The 19,401-nt window shown below is 40.5% G+C and overlaps 1 protein-coding gene across 4 annotated transcripts; it reads right to left on the bottom strand.

The window, feature by feature from the left end:
* Positions 1 to 3,903: 3,903 nt before the first annotated feature.
* Positions 3,904 to 18,856, bottom strand: LOC146687490 (macrophage mannose receptor 1-like). 4 transcript variants are annotated; one of them, XM_085438723.1, is made up of 32 exons: positions 18,682 to 18,856; positions 18,123 to 18,479; positions 17,862 to 18,032; positions 17,626 to 17,781; positions 17,268 to 17,378; positions 16,679 to 16,816; positions 16,385 to 16,561; positions 15,386 to 15,540; positions 14,634 to 14,747; positions 14,382 to 14,497; positions 14,093 to 14,241; positions 13,799 to 13,998; positions 13,326 to 13,441; positions 12,506 to 12,581; positions 12,230 to 12,383; positions 11,881 to 11,919; positions 10,448 to 10,611; positions 10,260 to 10,321; positions 9,825 to 9,925; positions 9,557 to 9,699; positions 9,101 to 9,206; positions 8,536 to 8,663; positions 8,174 to 8,218; positions 7,958 to 8,002; positions 7,731 to 7,833; positions 7,041 to 7,273; positions 6,549 to 6,714; positions 5,928 to 6,092; positions 5,697 to 5,813; positions 5,314 to 5,469; positions 4,997 to 5,026; positions 3,904 to 4,858 (listed from the first exon to the last, which is right to left on the bottom strand). In XM_085438723.1, exons 1-32 carry the CDS (start codon positions 18,854 to 18,856, stop codon positions 4,617 to 4,619), a joined length of 4,410 nt encoding a protein of 1,469 aa, XP_085294849.1. In that variant the 3' UTR covers positions 3,904 to 4,616. The 4 variants fall into 4 exon arrangements, with proteins under 4 accessions (XP_085294849.1, XP_085294850.1, XP_085294851.1 ...); XM_085438724.1 differs by having other exon boundaries at positions 12,506 to 12,578; positions 18,682 to 18,821; XM_085438725.1 differs by lacking the exon at positions 8,174 to 8,218 and having other exon boundaries at positions 18,682 to 18,821.
* Positions 18,857 to 19,401: the final 545 nt, after the last annotated feature.

Raw genomic sequence — 19,401 nt, 5'->3', positions numbered from 1 at the left:
AAGGGGACGAGGGCTCATAAATACATAGAGGGCACACAGGGGGAAGAGAGAGCACGGGGAGAACTTAGACATAATGGGCAGGGGAAGCATGGAATAAAACATAAGGAGAGACGAGGGCTCACAGATACACAGAGGGGCACACAGGGAGACATGAAGGGCAAGGGATCAAAACTAGAAGCCATAAAATAAAATCACACACAAGTACAATAATACGAAAATCACAAAGAACTAAAAACGCTGGGTCAGGAGACCCAGGACCGTGACAGTACCCCCCCCTCAAGGGCTGGCTCCAGACAGCCCAAACACAGAAAAACAAAACCAAACAGAAAACAACCCAGGGCGGGCGGCGGGGGCCCAGGACGGAGGGCTCGGAACAGAAAACAAAAGAAGAGCACAGCAAACACCGGAGCCCAAGAAAATAACTCAAACACAGAGCAGTTCAGGGGGCCGACCATGCGCAAGGCAACGGCGGAGACGTGAAAACAGTTCAGGAGGCCGGCCGTGCGCAAGGCAACGGCGGAGACGTGAAAACAGTTCAGGAGGCCGGCCGTGCGCAAGGCAACGGCGGCGGCGAAGGAGACGACGGAGCAGTTCAGGAGGCCGACCGCGCGGGAGGCGGCGGCGACGATGACAGCGCTGGTCCGGGGGCCGGCCGTGCGGAAGGCGACGGCGGCCACTCAGGCGATGACGGTGCAGTTCAGGGGGCCGGCCGCGCGGAAGGCAGCGGCGGCGGCTCTCCAGTGTCAGGCGCACCGGCCGAGGCCCGGAGGGCACAGGACCAGGCGAAGCACAGGCTGAGGAGGCTGCAGCAGACGAAGACTCTGAGGAGGCTGCAGCAGACGAAGACTCTGAGGAGGCTGCAGCAGACGAAGACTCTGAGGAGGCTGCAGCAGACGAAGACTCTGAGGCCGGGCCAGGCGGAGCTGCAGAGGCTGAGGCCGGACCAGGCGGAGCTGCAGAGGCTGAGGCCGGACCAGGCGGAGCTGCAGAGGCTGAGGCCGGACCAGGCGGAGCTGCAGAGGCTGGCCCAGGCGATGACGAAGCGGTCGCAGATGGCGGCTGGACAGGCTCCTCGGGCCCTCCAGCTGATGCGGCGTGAGGCTGAACGGGCCCCTCGGACCCTCCAGCGGAGACAGGAGGCTGAACGGGCCCCTCGGACCCTCCAGCGGAGACAGGAGGCTGAACGGGCCCCTCGGACCCTCCAGCGGAGACAGGAGGCTGAACGGGCCCCTCGGACCCTCCAGCGGAGACAGGAGGCTGAACGGGCCCCTCGGACCCTCCAGCGGAGACAGGAGGCTGAACGGGCCCCTCGGACCCTCCAGCGGAGACAGGAGGCTGAACGGGCCTCTCGGACCCTCCAGCGGAGACAGGAGGCTGAACGGGCCTCTCGGACCCTCCAGCGGGGACGAGGAGGTGCTGGCCGGGCTCACTGGAACCCCCAGCGGATGAGGCAGATGGCGGCGTGGGAGCCACGGAGTCCTGGATGAGCTCATCCGAGCTTCCAGCAGGAGCTGATGTAGAGCCAGAGAGGTTTGGGACCCCTGGCTGAATGTTAAGCCGAACAGAAGACCGTATTGCTATCGGGGACTGGGCCAATGGTTCAGGTGCGAGCTGAGCTACTGGGGGGGCGGATGAGAGTGGGAGCTGAGCTACTGATGGTGGTGAAGTAGATAACTGCACGGGGAACTGAACTGAGGGCGTCTGCACTGGCACAGGGGACTGAACTGATGTCTGTAGTAACGGTGGTGGTGAGAGTGGAGTAGGTGGTGGAGTTAATGACTTCACAGGGGAATGAACTAGAGGTAGTGATGGTTGTGGTGCTGGTGGTTGAGTGGGAGACTGCACTGGAGACTGCACTGGAGACTGCACTGGAGACTGCACTGGAGACTGCACTGGAGACTGCACTGGAGACTGCACTGAGGGTGGCTGCGAGGGAGCTAACTGAGCTATGAAGGGCTGCGAGGGAGCTAACTGAGCTGTCGATAAGGCCGATGATTCCTCTACCAACTGAGCTATTGACTGGGCTAAGGATTGAAATAAGGTTTGTAGTAAGTCAGGCTGTGGATGTGACTGTGCTATGGGAAGCGAGGCTGAATGTGGTGGAGGTGGCGACTGAGCTTCGGGCCGGGCGGCTGACAGAGCTTCGGGCCGGGCGGCTGACAGAGCTTCGGGCCGGGCGGCTGACAGAGCTTCGGGCCGGGCGGCTAACAGAGCTTCGGGCGAAAATGGTGGTGGTGGAGTTGGTGTCTGGGCTACAGGCGGCTTCTGAAAAACAGCGGACTCAGGAGCAGAATATTGTCCGAGTTGGTCCGACTTGGAAGTGGCATGGAAGAAACAGTTAGTGTCACTCACCACCGGAGTTTGCTCAGAAACGTTAGGGCGGCGGCGGCGTGAGCGCCGTTTTCGCCGAGAGGGGGGAGGAGATGAGCCGGGCCGCGAATCCTCCAGCGGACCGGGCTGAACGTCCTCCGACCCCTCACACTGGAGAGGCAGCTCCGGGCGGACGCCTACGGTGGAAACAAGGAAGTCCCGGATGTGGGGGTGCAGCGCGCCGAACAGCCACGGGAGTCCGGACACCATCCGCTGTAGACGGGCGGCTACGACCTCCCGGTGTTCGTCTCCTGGCAGCGCCTCCCACTCCTGACAGTGGTACTCCACCGTATAGATCAAATCCTCCCGGAGCTCAGCGGAGGGGTTGTGAGTTGCTGGGTCCATTACTGGTGACGTCGTACTGTCATGGAACGCTGTGCGGCAGGCAGGAGTAGGACCCAAAATGCAGGACTCACAGGCACGAGGGAATAAACTCAAAAGGCAGCTTTATTGCGTAACAGAAGATGGTAGGCGATACAAAACTAGACTGGGGAAAAACTAACATACGCAGAGACACAGGGAGATCCACACAACATGAGGGACGACGTCACGCTGAACAGAGGGAGACGCAGACAGAAATACACAGAGGGTTAACGAGGGGAGTGGGAACACACGGGGAACACAGGTGACACTGATAATCATAACGAGACAGGCGGGGTGAACTGAACACTGACGGGAGAGGTGAAACAGGAAGTACAGAGGAGAGAGAGCACGAGTAGAACACCAACGTAACGGGCAGGGGAGACACGGAATAAACACGAAAGGGGACGAGGGCTCATAAATACATAGAGGGCACACAGGGGGAAGAGAGAGCACGGGGAGAACTTAGACATAATGGGCAGGGGAAGCATGGAATAAAACATAAGGAGAGACGAGGGCTCACAGATACACAGAGGGGCACACAGGGAGACATGAAGGGCAAGGGATCAAAACTAGAAGCCATAAAATAAAATCACACACAAGTACAATAATACGAAAATCACAAAGAACTAAAAACGCTGGGTCAGGAGACCCAGGACCGTGACACAGACAGTTATTTTTGCAGGTTTTTCGACTGTAATTTTAAATCCGAATTTACTTGACAGGTTAGGCACAAAATTTGGGATTTAGTCTGCATTTGGTCTTATTCAATGTCAGGCACAAAAGCATTAGTTTATTGTGTGTGTGTTTGTCTGTTTTTCCAATAACCTGTCCAATCTGTACCCCACTGTCATCCAATGCTAACATTCACACCTACTGTCAGTTTAGAATCACCAGTTAACCTAACTTCATGCATGCCTTTGGGTTGTGGGAGGAAACCTCTCAGACACATGCGAACACCACACAGAAAGCCCTGACTTTACACCCATGAACTACTTGCAAGAGGCAAGAGGTACTAAGTACTAATCACCAACACCATGCTGTTTCATATGTAGATCAAATCTGTTAGTCCAAAGTGTGCCTGAGAAAAAACAAATTACACGGTAACGCTAACACAAATTTTGCTTTTGAAAACTAGAAAGATAGCAACTAAACATACTAAATACACATTAATTGTTTATTGCCAAGTTTAATGTTTATTCAATACCAACAGGCAGTACATTTATGTATTTCAAGACTACAAGCAATGAACAGCTACTAGTGGATCTAAGCACCACATGTAATAATTATATACATTCAATCACAGGGATAAAGAAAAACAAATTGTTATGGGGAAATGTTTTTATGCTTCGCTTCATAATAATAGTGTTCATATTTTACACTGTGCAGCCCAGCTTCTAAACAGTAAACTGTAAGCCATATAAGCCATATGATAAGACCACATGAGATTAACACACAAAGCTGAGTTTTGCAGAATTTGACTCACAAACAACACCCACACACGAACATGAAAAACAGGAACTGCTATGCTTGTTAAATAAAGGAAACGCCTGCGACTCGGTGTGAGTCTCTCTGTTGAGCTCTCACCCGTGCACGTTAAAAATCTCTCCAAGTGTCTAAGTGTTGTTTCTTCACCTGAGTGTTTGATAATTGTTGATATCCTTGACACAAATCAAATAATAATCCTATTCATACAGACATCCTAGAGCTTAAATTGGTCTGTAATGAGGTTGCCACCTCCACTGAAACTCACAGTTAGTGACTTACTGTTAAATAATTGCATGTATTTACTGCATATAGTAAACAACCAAATAATAAATCATCAAAGTGTAATGCATCAGTTTGGAACACAGTAAAGTTTATATCCTAATAGACCCTACCTAAAATCACAAAGTTAAAACTGGTTCAGGGTTTTCTGCATTCTCTATTAGTTTATTGGTGTCAAGCACATCAGGTTGCGATCGTTCACCATTGAAGTACAGTGGATTTTCAAATGTGGGGAAGGGACCAGGAGACTTCTTGTAGAGGAAAAATGCAATGACTACCAGTGTGGAAGTGATCGTAATCACCAGTACAACTACCACAGTAGTGTGGACACGAGTTTGATGAGCTTGATCTCCATTAGATCCTGCAGGTTTAAGCAAGTAAGTTCAGATTTTAAAACATGATTTAAATTTTCACAAATTTTCACTAAATTTTTCACATTATTAGTAGTAGTATTGTTATATAATTAAACAACACAGAGCCATATAAAGACAGAACTTACCATCTTTTGATCCTGAAGTTTGAGGCATCACTAGTGGCAAAAAAACAAAGGAAAAGAAAGAAAGAAATGGTAAAAATGCAAACATATAGGTTTATTAGCTCTCTCTTTCCTGTAAACCATAAAACTTTAGCATTAATGTAAAGTAAGATGTAAGATATCCAATGGTAGATGGCATCTGTGTGGTGTACTAACAAGCTGCTTAGTAACACATGTAATGAGTATTATTAATTATAAATTATTATAGTTGTGCATTTGTTAACATTTTCCTTCAATAAATAATTGGATATAATTACTTCACATTGACACAATTATTTTACCTTTGGCTGTTTTACAGATATATGGTCTGTCGTGCCATCTGCGACCCGAGTTCCAAGTCCCATCTGAGGTTTGGATTGCTCCAAAATCAGAATCCGGCTCATCTGGAGCCCAGTTAGTGAAGTCCAAAATAGTTCTATCCAACCAAAGCCATGTCCCTAGAGACAAACAGAAATGTATTCCTTTTTTCACTTTGCTAACTTACCAATACCCCACTGAATGTGGCTACACAGTTGCTGACAAGAAAGACATGATAAATAGTACTGATTTAGTGGTGATTTGAGGTTATAGTTTGTTTCTTCAATTAAGTCAATAAATTGTTAATATGGTTTCATTAAATAGTTTTTCTATAAACACTAAAAGATTACACTTATTGTGGCCATACCTTTATGAGTTTTAAACAGACCAATCCAGAAAGAGTTGTGTCTGTCTTTGAAATTTGTCACAAAGCCTTTGATGAATTCTTGCTCGGAGGGATCTTCAATGCTAGCCAACACTCCACCTTAAAAACAAAAATCGACTGGTTGTGACAATGTTGAAAACACATATTAGGCTTAATCTTAACACCACATATTTACTGTATAGTGATTCTAAAATTATTCAGCATGTATCTTACCATGCCTTACACAGCTGCTAGCTGCATCTGCCCATTCAATTTCATCTTGGATAAACAAATAACAATAACCCCTATACGGCAGCCATGTGTAGCTCTGTTGGTACTCTAGATCTGTATCTTCAGGACAATTTCCAGGAAATATTGTAGACTCAGTTGGTGCCACTTCTGTGAAGAATAGAAGCAATAATGCTCAATGAATCACAAAATGTTTTACTGTGACTTGGTGAAACGGTTATCTCCTGGGATCAAAATGTTCTGCGATGTCTGTTACTGTAAATTAATGTAAATAATAAAAGAAGAACACTTGAGCTGACCAACAGCCAGCTAAGGAAAAAAGGCCCTCTGAAATAGCTCTTATTTAATGGACAGTAATGGGTCTCAAACACTCACAGGCCATCAAAGTTCTGTTCTCGTTACTCTCACATGATCAGAACACAGAGCACTGAAAATCCTGCCTCTTACTTTTAACTACATCCTTCTAAAGACATTAATAAGCAGAGATTGCTTGACATTGGCCAGTTACCTAGCAGTTGCCAATTTAGTGATATCTAATATAGACGTTAAGACGTATAATCAAGATGCCAAAGATGTAGGAAAAATCATTAACTTGTTAAAACATACCTGTAGACTGCATACAGGCACTTTTTATGGTCACATTGCAGAAAGCGGTCCTCCATTTTCCATCCACATCTACATACACACAAGGTTTGTCCCTGCTTGGTTCAAATTCAGCCCAGCCGGCATTGTTCAGATGCCAACCATCAATATATTTAAAATAACCTCCAGTCTGAAAATAAACATGGATCAGATGTTGTCAAATCAATAGTTTTGTGGGGGATGTTTTCTGTCTGTCATACCTTGTTAAAACTGCTTCTGCCAATATGTGTTATATAGATTACAAATTTTGATTTTATTAAGAAGTCAGCAATCTTGGGTCATATGCCATTTGTCATGATTTTCCAAAATAAGTCATTTAATAACTTTATCACATCTTATTTCATACATAACCAAGAACCCTGTATAACTCTTATTTTCAGGTGTCCTGTATGTTTAATCATTTTATAGTACTTTTTATAGTTTTTATAGTAATTTTGGATAGTTGCAGCCTTGTACCTGCTGTTTGTTAAGTCCAATCCAAAGAGGACTATTGAGTTTTATAGCCAGTAACTCAACATATGCCTGTGTCCAGTCATTTCGCAGGCTGGCCAAGTTGGCTTTCTCAGCGTTACAACGTTTCTGGGCATCATCCCAGGTCAGATTTTGAGTATTAATCTTGATGCTGTCATTTCCCAGAGTCTCATAGATATTATAATCTATGGTTTCAGGTGGTGCTTTAATGTTTGGATCTGTTAAGAGCAAAAATAAAATTAGACATGAGATTAATTCACATTTTTTGCACCACTGCAAACATTATAACTGTCAACAGGACTTTTTATTTATTTTGTTGTGCATTATTTGCAAATTTGTTCCCCATAGCAGGCCAAACACATTGATATGAGTGAACTACCACTGGAATGCAGTTGTACAACAACAATTTAACTTCTTAACATCCACCAGATCTCCAACGACCTCATTATGGGTTAGAGCTGGGTTTACATCAACCTCTCTATAACATTTTCACCTGTTTGCTCAAATGTAAATATAATAATAGAATTAAGGCTTATGTTTGAAATGAAGCTCTTTTTGAATTTGGATCAAATGCTACTTAACACTACCCCTAAATGGTGAGACTGCAGGAGAACAAAATATTTTATGAACTATGTTTAGCCTCTGAAAATGTCTACTCCAAAGAGATGAACTCACCAAGATTCTGTTGACATATATATCCATTGGTGTCATTGCAAGACCTTGTTGTCCATTTACCAATCCCAAAAACAGGATTTCCATTCATTACAACACATTCATCCTGGGTAAGAATGGTAAGTGAACATGATTTTAAAATCTATTTTTTTAAAATGCGCAATTAATTAAGATTACTTGTTGCATACAAACAGTGGTGACATGCTTAAATTAATATGGAAAATCATTACCTCATTCCATCTTTTATAAAAGCTGCCAGGATGACGATGAAGTCTCTGCAATCAAAATGATCATTATTAATATTTCATTAACATTTCTATTCCTGGGAGAAGAAAAACTTTTGGTTGGAGTTTGACATTGACCTCTGACCAAGCCCAGCATCACTGGACACATCTCTAACCACACCTACCTGTCAAATCACAACGCATAGCTCAAACTATGTTTACCTCATTCCATCTCGGATACACCATCCCAAAAGGTTGTTCACGTCTCTAAAATCAAAATTTGCTAGTGTAAATATTTCTTTAAAATGTCAGTGAAAACTCAAAAGCTGGTCAAAGCTTGACACTAAATTCTGTGTAGTTCAATTAAATCATAGCATCACTGAATATATATCTGTAACTCGACAAGAAATGCGCATTGGCGACTGCTGCTGTGATTTGGTGCTATATAAATGAAATTTAATTTAATTTAATTGAAAATGTGAAATCATGATACAAAAGCAAGCTGTAAAATGACAATACAGCTACTGATAGTTGTACAAAGGATTAGCTTCACATTACACCTGTATGAGATTGAATGAACTCACAGAATAGCCCCAGTTGGTGTATTGCCTTTTTTTCCCATCGGTCCAGAAAAATCCCTCTTGGCTTATAGCATTCAAACCAATCCACAGGTCTGTAGATGCTGTATGAACCATTCTGGTGATCAAAAATGCTGAAAATTGAAGATACAGACACAAGATATTAAATGTAGGTTTCTGGTTTCTTTTCCATTTTTGGTAAAGTATTCACATCTTCATAAGCTGTATGATATGTTTAACTCTTTCCTCCATAATGACCTCCCCTGTGCCCTTAATGAGGAGTTTTGAAACCTTAATATACACCAATAAAAATGTGGTTTGACAACCATTTGAATGGGCTTTAGGTTTTTCCAAACTTAGCCCTAGAAATATGTAGCGCTAAGTACAGACAGAGATCAACCACACTAACTTCAGAAGCACACCCAGTAATTTTGTTCTGGAAGCAGACCTAAAATATAACAGAAACCATTGAGTCCAGAAAAGAGAAACGAGGGATACACCTAGTAGGTATTTAAGGGGGAAAGAGTTAAAGTTTAAATCCAAATCTGAATAAAACACAATTAGAACTCACCTTGCACACTTCTTGTAGGTATAGAGACTAAATTGCCTCCCACCTCAGTGCATTTTGACCGTGCATATTCCCAGGTGATCTGCCTTTCGTTAAAGATGTTGTAACACTGCAGAAAAGAAATGTAATTATTATTATGATAAGACTTAGGTGAAACATTTCACCACTGAAACCTGTGTATTTTAGATGATCTCATTTATAATTAGTACTGAATGAAGTACACAGATGGAGGGGTCAAAATTTGCTGACTTTTTTTAATGCCACTCCACATTCGACAAACTTCTTTCTGCTTCCTTCATTCTCCTTCATTCGTGTTTTATTTAGTTATTTATTACATTTTAAAGAATCAACTTGACATTTGAAGCCAAATAAAGGCTCAATGTAAAATTTGATGGTGGGCCTCTGCTGTAATGTTGTCATTTTAAAAACTTCTCTGAAATAAAGGTTTAAAAGTCTGACCTTTGTGCCAAATTTCATCCATCTTTTTGGGCAGCCACCTGTTGGAGCAACTGTTGGGGCTGCAGTGGTGTTGGTTGGCAACATCCTTCCTCGCTTGCAAATAAATGAAAGCTCTCTTCCACAATTAGAAGTCCTCCAGAAGCCTATAAGATCAACAAAGAATTCATTAGGAACATTATCCTAATCCATTAATCAATTATTTTAATCCAGACATCGTGTCTAGATTTGATCATTTTTCAATTCAAGCGTTCAGCGCATTTTTACTCACCCATGTGATAAGACATAAAAACACAGTTTTGATCAAAGCCACTAGTGCTGGGTTGATCTTCATCCCATCTTCGAAATGACACTGGAGTACCATCCATCCACCTTAATGTAGAGAATTATGGTTAAATTTTTAATTGTATCATATGAAAATATTCATCATTTGATGTTAGACTTTTTTGTATTATGGTGTCACTATTTCTATTCCATAATAAATAAACAAACATGTGACCACATGGATTTAGTTCACTGATGGCTAAAAAAGAAAAATCTTCTTTAGATCAAATGACAGGTCTTTTGAACTGATATCTGAAACTTAACCAGTAAAAAAAAGGAAATGTACCTCATTACAAATCTAATAGGAAATGCACTTCTTATCAATGATCATGAGTTGGCCTAAAAGCTCCCTTTTCCCCTTATGGCATTAATGATTACTCACCAAGCTGACCCATCAAGATCCACAGACAAACCTATATAATAACGCCCATAGCTTCTGGATATCTGTAGACACACACATAAATATGCACAATTATCTCTAGTGTGTGTCACATTCTAATGTTTTCAGCCTGCTCTAATGTATTAATAAAACAAAACAAAAAAGTACAAATTAAATACATAGATATTTACCTGTTTCCATAAGAAAACATTTTCCTCTTTACTGGTTATAGATACTAGGTCACTGTGCCTCTGCTGACAGAAGTGACGAGCATCTTCCATGGGCATTGACATTCTGTTAATATAATACTGATTCCCTCTCCGCTCCAGCCAACCATCCGAAGTGGTATTGAATTCTGTAAAAGTTTAGAAATACATTGATAGACTTGTCAGTGTTCTACCGTATCTTTTGGTCAGATCCGTTTGTCCAAGGAGACCCAACCTTAAAAAAGAGCAACTAAAACACCTGGTGGCCACATCAGACTTTTGAAGAGGGCTGAAGGTACACAATGAATAAAAAGGTATAAAATGTAAAATCTATCCCATTGATATTCAGATCATCCCAAATATTTTTCAACTAAAATTTATTTTTATTCATTAATTTCTTCAGTGATGTCATTATCAGAGGTGGAGCAAGTAAAGTACAAGCATTCTTTACCCAAGTAGAAGTACAGATATATTTGTTTAATTAAAAAAAGTACTAATTCAATACTAATTCAAGTTCATTACACACTCACTCAATTCTACCACCTATTTTTTATGCAAAGGTAACTGAACCTTGTCCTGTATTAATGTCATTCTAAAATAATATTATTATTACATGAGAACACAAATGTTATTCCAATCTAAATCTAAACCTAATGAATGAACTTTGCTTAAATCTTTTATGTAGGACACAAGTAGTTAAAAAACATTTTTTAAAATAACCATTTTCAGTTGTCCACATCGTAGAGCGTGACTTTGCCTCCACACCGCCACCAAATAATTTTTAATGTGTTCTCCAGTAGATTTTCTTAATGTGCAGGGTTTGATCACTTCATCACTTTGTGGATTTACAAAACTGAATTCAACATGATGTATGCAGATGTTTCACAGCTATACTAACAGTATACTGTATATTGTCCTTATACTAGACCTTTAAAGATGGTAAAAAGGTGGATGCTTAATCTAAGCATCACATGCTTAAATGCAAATTAATATACTACATTTACATAACACTGATCATGAGCACCACAATATGAAAATGGATAGAAATTATCAAAACACATCATATACAAATCCAATATGTAAAAATGCTGATGATTACATGCAATCAGTTTATGAGGTGTCACTAAGCAGTCCTTATCTTTAAATATAACCTCTCTTTTTCCTCCTTAGTTTTTTTCTATATTGGTCTCATGCTCTATAAAAAATACTGTTTATAATTTATAGTATAAGTTTGTTTATTTGAAAGGTAACAATGAAAATGATTTATCAGACTGCTTTGGGAAATTGCAAGTTTGAGCTACAATGCAAAACCACCAAAAAGGATGAAGCTGTACTCGGGCAAATCCGCAATCCAGGTTTTGTAGTGCATATGTGTTATTCACCCAGGTTATGTTCAAGGTTAATTCATGTGAACTTACCCACCACAGTATTATTCGAAGGTAGTTTTGGAGTCACTCCTGCAAGAACACAGACAGAAGTCCATTTTATTCAAAGGAAAGGAAAGCAACAGTAAACATGTGGTGGCACTCTGTAGTCTACACTGCGGTATACTGTAATGCAGTCATTATTTTTAGTCCGAAATGTGTTTCAACAATAGTGACAATTTCTCCAATCATATACACTGAAATCATGGCAAGAAGAGATTACATAATATTGTGAATATTAACAATAATCTCTTCACCCCTGAAGACAGAAAAGAACATGCATATGAAAGTTAGTTAAAAAATGTTCCAGCAGTGAGACTGGTCAGCATTCAGTCAACTATACCTGCACGGATCTGACACAACCAGTCATTGTAACTGTCACAGTTCAAATCATTCCAGGAACCTTCTTCATCCCAGTTATGTATCACAAACTCAGCACAAGATTCTGCATTGTTGAAATTGTTTGGTTCTCCTTCCTGCCAGTGCTGGAAATCTAGCTGTTAACAATAAGAAACAACAATATTATGTTGAGTTATTGTAAATATTTTATTAAAATAACATTTAATGATTTAATGACCAAAAACAAAAGAACAACAAGAACAGAATGCCATTAACTTACTGGGCTTCCATCAGTCCAGGCATAACCAGTGGTTGTTTCAGGAATGTGAAGTCCAATCCAGGCTTTTCCACCTCTGCTGTACAAAAAAGGAAACGACACTCTCACTGTCTTCTAAAGTACTAAAACAAACATTTTAGCTACATTTGCAGTTAGCTGATGGTGTCAGTCTCATCAGAGACGCTAAAACATGTCCATATGTTTTCACCCTACAGGCAAGATGTGGTACTTCAGGTGATGAAAGTCGAAAATATGGTGCATCTGAATTTGCTACTGCATAGAACAGCAGTCCCCAACCCCCGGGCCTCGGACCGGTACCGGTCCGTGAGAGTTGAGGCTCAGGTGTGAAATGTATGGTTTTCAGCGTTATTTTGTTATCGTTTTTATCGTTAACTCAGTTTTCCTGGGTCTTTTCACGTGTGTTATGAATAAATCTTCTTTTTTTCGGTACCGGTACTAGTTGTATTTTGTTGTATTTGCCGGTCCGTGAAAATATTGTCGGGCATAAACCGGTCCGTAGCGCAAAAATGGTTGGGGACCGCTGGCATAGAACACAGGTCAGATAAGTAGGTGTGAAATGTACTACTATATGAATGCTTTTTTTCAGTAGGTTAAAACACCAACATGGTGTGTTGTGTGAATGTGAAACATATTTGCCAGCATGCTGAATATTTTTAAACAGGATTATTTCACATAGATGATCATTGTCTAGAGTTTGATCTTATGTTAGGATAAACTAATGGTTGTATGATTTAGACTGGAAAATAATTGACAGAAGATATTATAAACAGTAGTTGTTATTGTAGACTAAGTCATGCTGTACCTGAACAGTCGTAGCTCAGCAGAACTGTGGATGCTAAGCAGATCTCCTCCAATGGCCCTGCAGTAATCCCTGGCCTCAAACCAAGTCTTTTCTTCTGAGCGAGGACCTGTAAAAAACTTCAAACGCAAGACAACAACTCTGTAAATTTCTCAACCGCAGATAGTTCATGCAATTGAAGGTAATTGAATTTAATTTAATTTTGTGAGCACAACACTGAATGGAGTCCTGAGGAATAAGGAGAAATAGAATGCAAAACACGAAGAACAAGTCCCTATCGTGATGAATGAAGAGATTCTTAAAACTGACAGGTTGCTAGTGTATCATAGGACTAACACACAGAGACCCAGTTACACTCACATTCACACTTATAGCATATTTTGGCTGACATCGCATTGCTGTAAAGTGCCAGTGCTAAATACTCCACAATAGACAAAGTTTCTTTGAGTTCACTCAAGGCTGACCGAAGGTTGTACCTTAGCGCACATAGCTCTCGTTCCCACTCGAGTCCAACCCTCTGGACATTTAGGAGGAGCTACAGTTGGTGGTGGAGCAGTTGGAACCATCCCCTCTGCCATGTACTTGCAGATATATTTTTCTTTGTTGGTGCAGGGAAGCAGGTCCCAAAGTCCAGCCAAAACCCCAGTTGTCATGGCAACACAACCATGCTGGTAACCTTGGGGCATTGAGGAAAGCAATAGTCATGTGCAACTTATTGGGCTGCAGTTTATTCCTGATATTTAAGTACAGAAATTCAGATGCTTCCATACCTGGCATTTGACTATTCCAGTGAGTGAACCTTACTGTGGGTGAGTTGGTCCACTCAAAAACATCAATATTCTTTTGATTTGAGAGCCCTATCCAAAAGTGTTTCTCTGGTCTCAACCCCACCAAGCTGACAAGGAAGGCATTATCCACCCTGCAAAAATGTATACAATTCATGGATTTCTTGTCATTTTTAATATACCGTGCAGCACATGCATCTGCATGCATGTTTGTGGATTTCCCAAAGAAGTCGTTATGTGATTTATAACAAAGATGAACTGGTTGTTTTCTTACCCATTTGAAACATCAGCTAAGTATGAGTTTGAACTCTTGCAGTCTTCACTAGCTTGACTGAAAGTCTTTGTCTCAGTGCCTACAAAGTAGCAGTAGGAGCCATGTTTTTTCCATCCCTATAGGAGAGTAAATACATCACAACTGAGGAGTACATTAAAATTTCATTTATCTATTGTTAATCTGTTTTTTAGAATGTACTACTGATTTCACAAAGTGAAATTTGAACCTTAATCATGCTTTGTTATTACTCACGGCTTTACATCCGATGTCTATATCTGGTTCATTTCCAGTGCTTTCAGTGGAACTTTGCTTCATACAGATAAAGCCATGTTGCTCATCACATGACCGATCTGCCCAGTTCCCGTTCTGCAAGAACAAAAGCATTGTAAACACTTGCAGATTTGTGGGCTGGATTGCTGAATCAATAAAATTCAAATATTTAAAGCACTGTAATTACAGTTACTCCAAGGTTCTTTGGTATATTTCTCAGAATGCTAAGCACTCAAAGTGCTTATATTTGCAGTAAAACACTATCACATCCAAAAAGCCTGTAACTTGCCCAAAACCTTTAAATCATGAAAGGTTTTAAAGTTTAGATATTTCGTAAGAATGACACATGGCTATAGAAGTAAATGCATTGCCTTCTAATTCTAAAGGAGTCTTGTCGTGTTTTCTCTCACAGTGAATCTACTTTACCAGTCTACCACACCTAAGATACTGATTTCATAACATTCAACTTTGTAAACCAGTGTGGAAACTATGAAGAAAAATGTCGGAAGAAAATATTCTGCAGCTCACAACTAAGTTAAAACGGTAGAAAAATATGTAAAATATCAGTATTGTAAAACATGTACTCTAGAAACAGCACAAAAAATACAGTTTAATATTTCTTGCAAAACTTTTTCTTGAAGATCAATACATCAAGGGTAGTGGATTATGCTTCCTCCATGCATGATTTGTCTAGCTAAACACATATAGATGAATAAATATGCACAAGGTCTTACCTCTCCCCTGATGAGAACACAGTCATCTCCATCAGTGGAGAGTCCTGGTTTTCCATATTCCCAGCTGGTGAAGGACACATGAGACTGGTCACTCCAATCAAACAGTCCCTCTGTCCTAATGTCATTCAGTCCAATCCAAAGCTCATCAGTGGATGCTACAGAAAAATAATGGACCAAATATCAGCCAGAAGCTCAAATTTCCCCATTGCACTGAAAATTACTTGTACAGTTCATAGACTGGTAAAGAGCGACAGGCATTGTCTAAATCGTACTTTAACATATGAAAAAATCAACAGCTCACACATGCGTGGAAATATTTGACATAGACTCGCAGCAAGCTAGAGCTGAATGAATGACATGATCTCTATTGTCACTCCTAAATGTACAGTCATGCTGCCAGTTATTATGTGTAAAGTGTGCATGTCATTCTCATCTGTTAAGGCTTTCTTAATAATTAGTCTTTTATACAAAATTCAGTATTTTTTTATTATTTGCCAGAGTAAAAACAATTATGATATAGGGATGAATACAGCACTCTCTCAGTGATATTACAAAGTGAAACTGTTATTCATATATTGTTATTCATATATCACTGGCTGTTTATGTATTAGTAAACATTTTGGTTTTAATTAAAGACAAACTTGAATAAACTCAGTAGGTGTAAATAGAAACTGGATTAGGTGGAATACACATTTTGATTAGGTTTAGGTGAGATAGACAGTTTAGTTAGAGTTTAAAAAAACACGATTTAAATTAAATGCAAATAAAAATGTTGTGACCTAGCCTGTGTACTTTTTTTAAACCACAAAATATCCCTAAAGTTTACCATATCCTGCCACAACAATAAAGAGTTTAATGATGCTATTAGTGAATTACAAACTGGAAACTGATGTGTTCAATCTCAGCACATGTGCACCTTGTCAAATGTATGAAATATATTTGCTGTTGGGAATCTGTTTTATATTAACATTATTTCTTGGAGATATGATTGCCACATACCGTATCCAAGCTGAGAGATCACAAAGCTTTGATCCTCCACATTTCGGACGGTCGCTAAGTCGCCGCCTTCTGCACGACAAGCTTTCTGAGCGCCAGACCATGTTTGAGCATTACGCTGAAGATGAAAACAGTGGCCATTGTAGGGAATCCAAGGTGTTGAGCAAAATCCTTGTTCAACTGATGATGAAAAGAACAAATATATAAGAACTTCACTTCTGATGTCCCCCAAGAAACTACTGCAATCTAGAGAAATATTCAAATCGCGGTAAAACAGAATCGAATTTTTTTATATACTTTGTGGAGGTGCTGGTGGGACCCCATCTTTGTAGCAGATGTAGCCCATTTTCTTGGTACAGGATGAACTTTGCCAAGAGTGCTCTCCAGCAGTGTCAAGAATTGCACAGTTGTGTCCTGGATTAGGAAGTGGATTCCCTAAATCAAGATAATAATGATGATGGTTAACACTCACACATTACCCAATCATGCACAATAAGAATTTTAGGAGTACTTTAAATCTTTGAGTAATTTGTAACAATATTGGTAGTATTTAGCATTTAGAAAAACTAACAAAAGACGGATAGAAAATGAAAATACTGTATTAGTTGTTAAAAAGATAAAAATGTGTAATAATTAGCCGAAACTTGGAGACATGAATGAATATTTAGTTGTTGGTTTTTTTAGGTTTAGACTGTTGTACTTCTTACGTACATGAATTCTTGAAAAACCTTTTACCCTAAGAGTCTAGTTGTCACAGGAGTTAGGCTAACAGATTATATTTGCTTAACACTGTAATTTTCTGCAACTTTTCAGTTAATTTCCAGATCGCTCAGATGTTTTGAGGATTATTGCTGAAAGGAACTTCGTCCTTGCAGGGAGGACTTACCAGAATCCCATCGCAGATAACGGAAAGGTTTGCCATCAGTCCACTGCCAACCATGTTCTGGGTCCAAAACTAACCCAATCCAAAGTTTTTTTCTCCCTGCTCCCAATAATGCTGTGTGTTCAAGTGTTTACGAGACAGCGGGACGAAAAAAGAAAAGCACTTATTTTTCTTTCCTGAATTAAAATATCAGCTTTACAAAAGTCAGTTGGTAGGAATAACACAGATAAATACTAAAATATAGTGCAGGTTCATGCAACATCAAAAGTATTTGTAATCCAAAATCTTGATTATTTCATTTAAAATTCAAAAAGCTGCATCTGTTTGAGCTCTGGCAAATATCCACCAGGTGGCACCTCACCTGAGATCAAAGCTTGCTCACTGGGCTCCACAATACTGACCAAGGAGGCAGCCTGCTGTTTACAGCTGGTATCAGCTTGTCCCCAAGTCAGAGATGACTGTATGTTCAGCTGGTAATATGCTCCTGTTATGAGATTTTTTCTCCAGTGATCTGTGGCTGTATTTTGACAGAAAAAAAATTAATTCAAATAATTCTTACATTTTCACTCCAGTGATGTTGAAATTTGACAAACTCACAAGTGGTTGGGCAGTATCCCCACTGTTCACGTTCAAATTTTGTTTCAACTGCACACCATGGTCGCTTTGTTGAGGAGTCAAATGTAGTGCAGTCTCCATACCACCGGTCTTTGTAAAGGAAGGGAAACATGCAGATCTTTCCTAATGCATTTCCCTCAATGGTAAATAACTCTGGAGGTGAAAAGAAAAGGCTTCAGGTTGGGTCAAGTGGCTATAGACAAATGCACACTTACACATAAAAGCATATGTTTTATACTATACCTCTGTATGTTCTTGTACAAGCACCGCTTGAGGTCCCTGTAATTGTGAACTGGTTATTTGGTCCTGTTGTTTTTGAGAGAGCAATTGTTTCATCAGCTTTCATCTCAATGAATAAATTATTATTTTTGAGGGCAAGCAGAGTTCCATTCCTGCATTCCCACTTTTGCAGGTCGCTCTTGTCATCACAGTCATACAGGCTCACTTCACTTCCTATACTTTTGCCCTGAGCTCCCAGGCATTTTTTAGTTGTGGTAACATAAAGCCGGTCATCAGTCGTCCAGCGTAGGTCAAGGCAGCGGCTAACCCTTTTCAGCAAACAAAAACCAGTGGCTTTGTTCATGAGTGAAAACGGGGAATCTGCAAAGGGGAAAGTTAAAAAAAAAGATCAGCCTGTTGCACAAAGTTTATTCCAGTATGGATTCAAACAAGCCTTTAATGAAAGCCGTGTTTGAATCAATAAACATCCTAATATATAAATATATTTCCCAAACAATTGTGGGGTTTCTCAAGGCTTGGTCATGACAAATCGTTAAATCAAATGTTTGAGCTTATACTGTACCATTTGTTGTTGAGCATTGGCATGTTGTGATGAAGAGGCCAAAGACTGCTAGAGATATTCTTGGGAGCATCATTCCTCCAATCAGTCTCAGAGCAGCAGACAATGTCCATGCATTGCAAGCAGAGGACTTATGTGCCTGAACATGAAAAGGAGGCAACCTTAATATCTCTGACATGACTTTGTTTCCCCCCCTTCATTGAGAAAGTCTCATGTTTCACATTGGCACATTTCAACATTTTGCTACTGGTACGTGGGTGGACAGGAAGGAAGGAAGGGCAACATACACAAAAGCACACAAACACACACTCTTTCTGTTAGACTCCAGACACGGCAAAAAGCTGTCCCATTCACTTCCCCTCCATAGGAAGAATGAAATGTGTAAGACAATTTGCTAAACATGTTTCATGAATCAGCATTAGTGATCCAGAGAAACAGTAATTCACAAGCTTTGATGCAGTACATATGGATTTATAGTGTTGCCTTTGACATCTTCCTTATGATTAAGTAAGGGTCAGAATCACAAAGTTCCTCACAGTACTACAGTACCATAATACTGTAACAATGTTATCAGGATAAAGGCATTCAGCAATATTCTACACAGCCCAAAATTGTCTACTATCACACTCAGTGATATATTTGTTACGAATTAAGAATATTGCTCTGAAGAGGCAAAGGCAGGAAATGTGCTTCTATTTATTTGTACACATATATTAAATTCAT

Source organism: Copadichromis virginalis, linkage group LG18 (genome assembly GCF_057382275.1).
Source record: "Copadichromis virginalis isolate Kocher_CV1m ecotype Utaka linkage group LG18, C_Virginalis_male_GT1.1, whole genome shotgun sequence".
In the NCBI taxonomy this organism is placed as follows: Eukaryota; Metazoa; Chordata; class Actinopteri; order Cichliformes; family Cichlidae; genus Copadichromis; species Copadichromis virginalis.
This window is presented reverse-complemented; position numbering and strand designations above follow the sequence as displayed.

What these genes read in the sequence shown, in the direction of transcription:
- LOC146687490 (XM_085438723.1), bottom strand. Translation starts at nt 18,856, where the DNA reads ATGTCAGAGATATTAAGGTTGCCTCCTTTTCATGTTCAGGCACATAAG. An exon ending in GCTGAGCTACGACTGTTCAG is followed by an intron (nt 12,582 to 13,325) that starts GTACAGCATGAC and finishes TTTTTTGTACAG; the next exon opens with CAGAGGTGGAAAAGCCTGGA. An exon ending in TTTATAAAAGATGGAATGAG is followed by an intron (nt 7,834 to 7,957) that starts GTAATGATTTTC and finishes ATTCTTACCCAG; the next exon opens with GATGAATGTGTTGTAATGAA.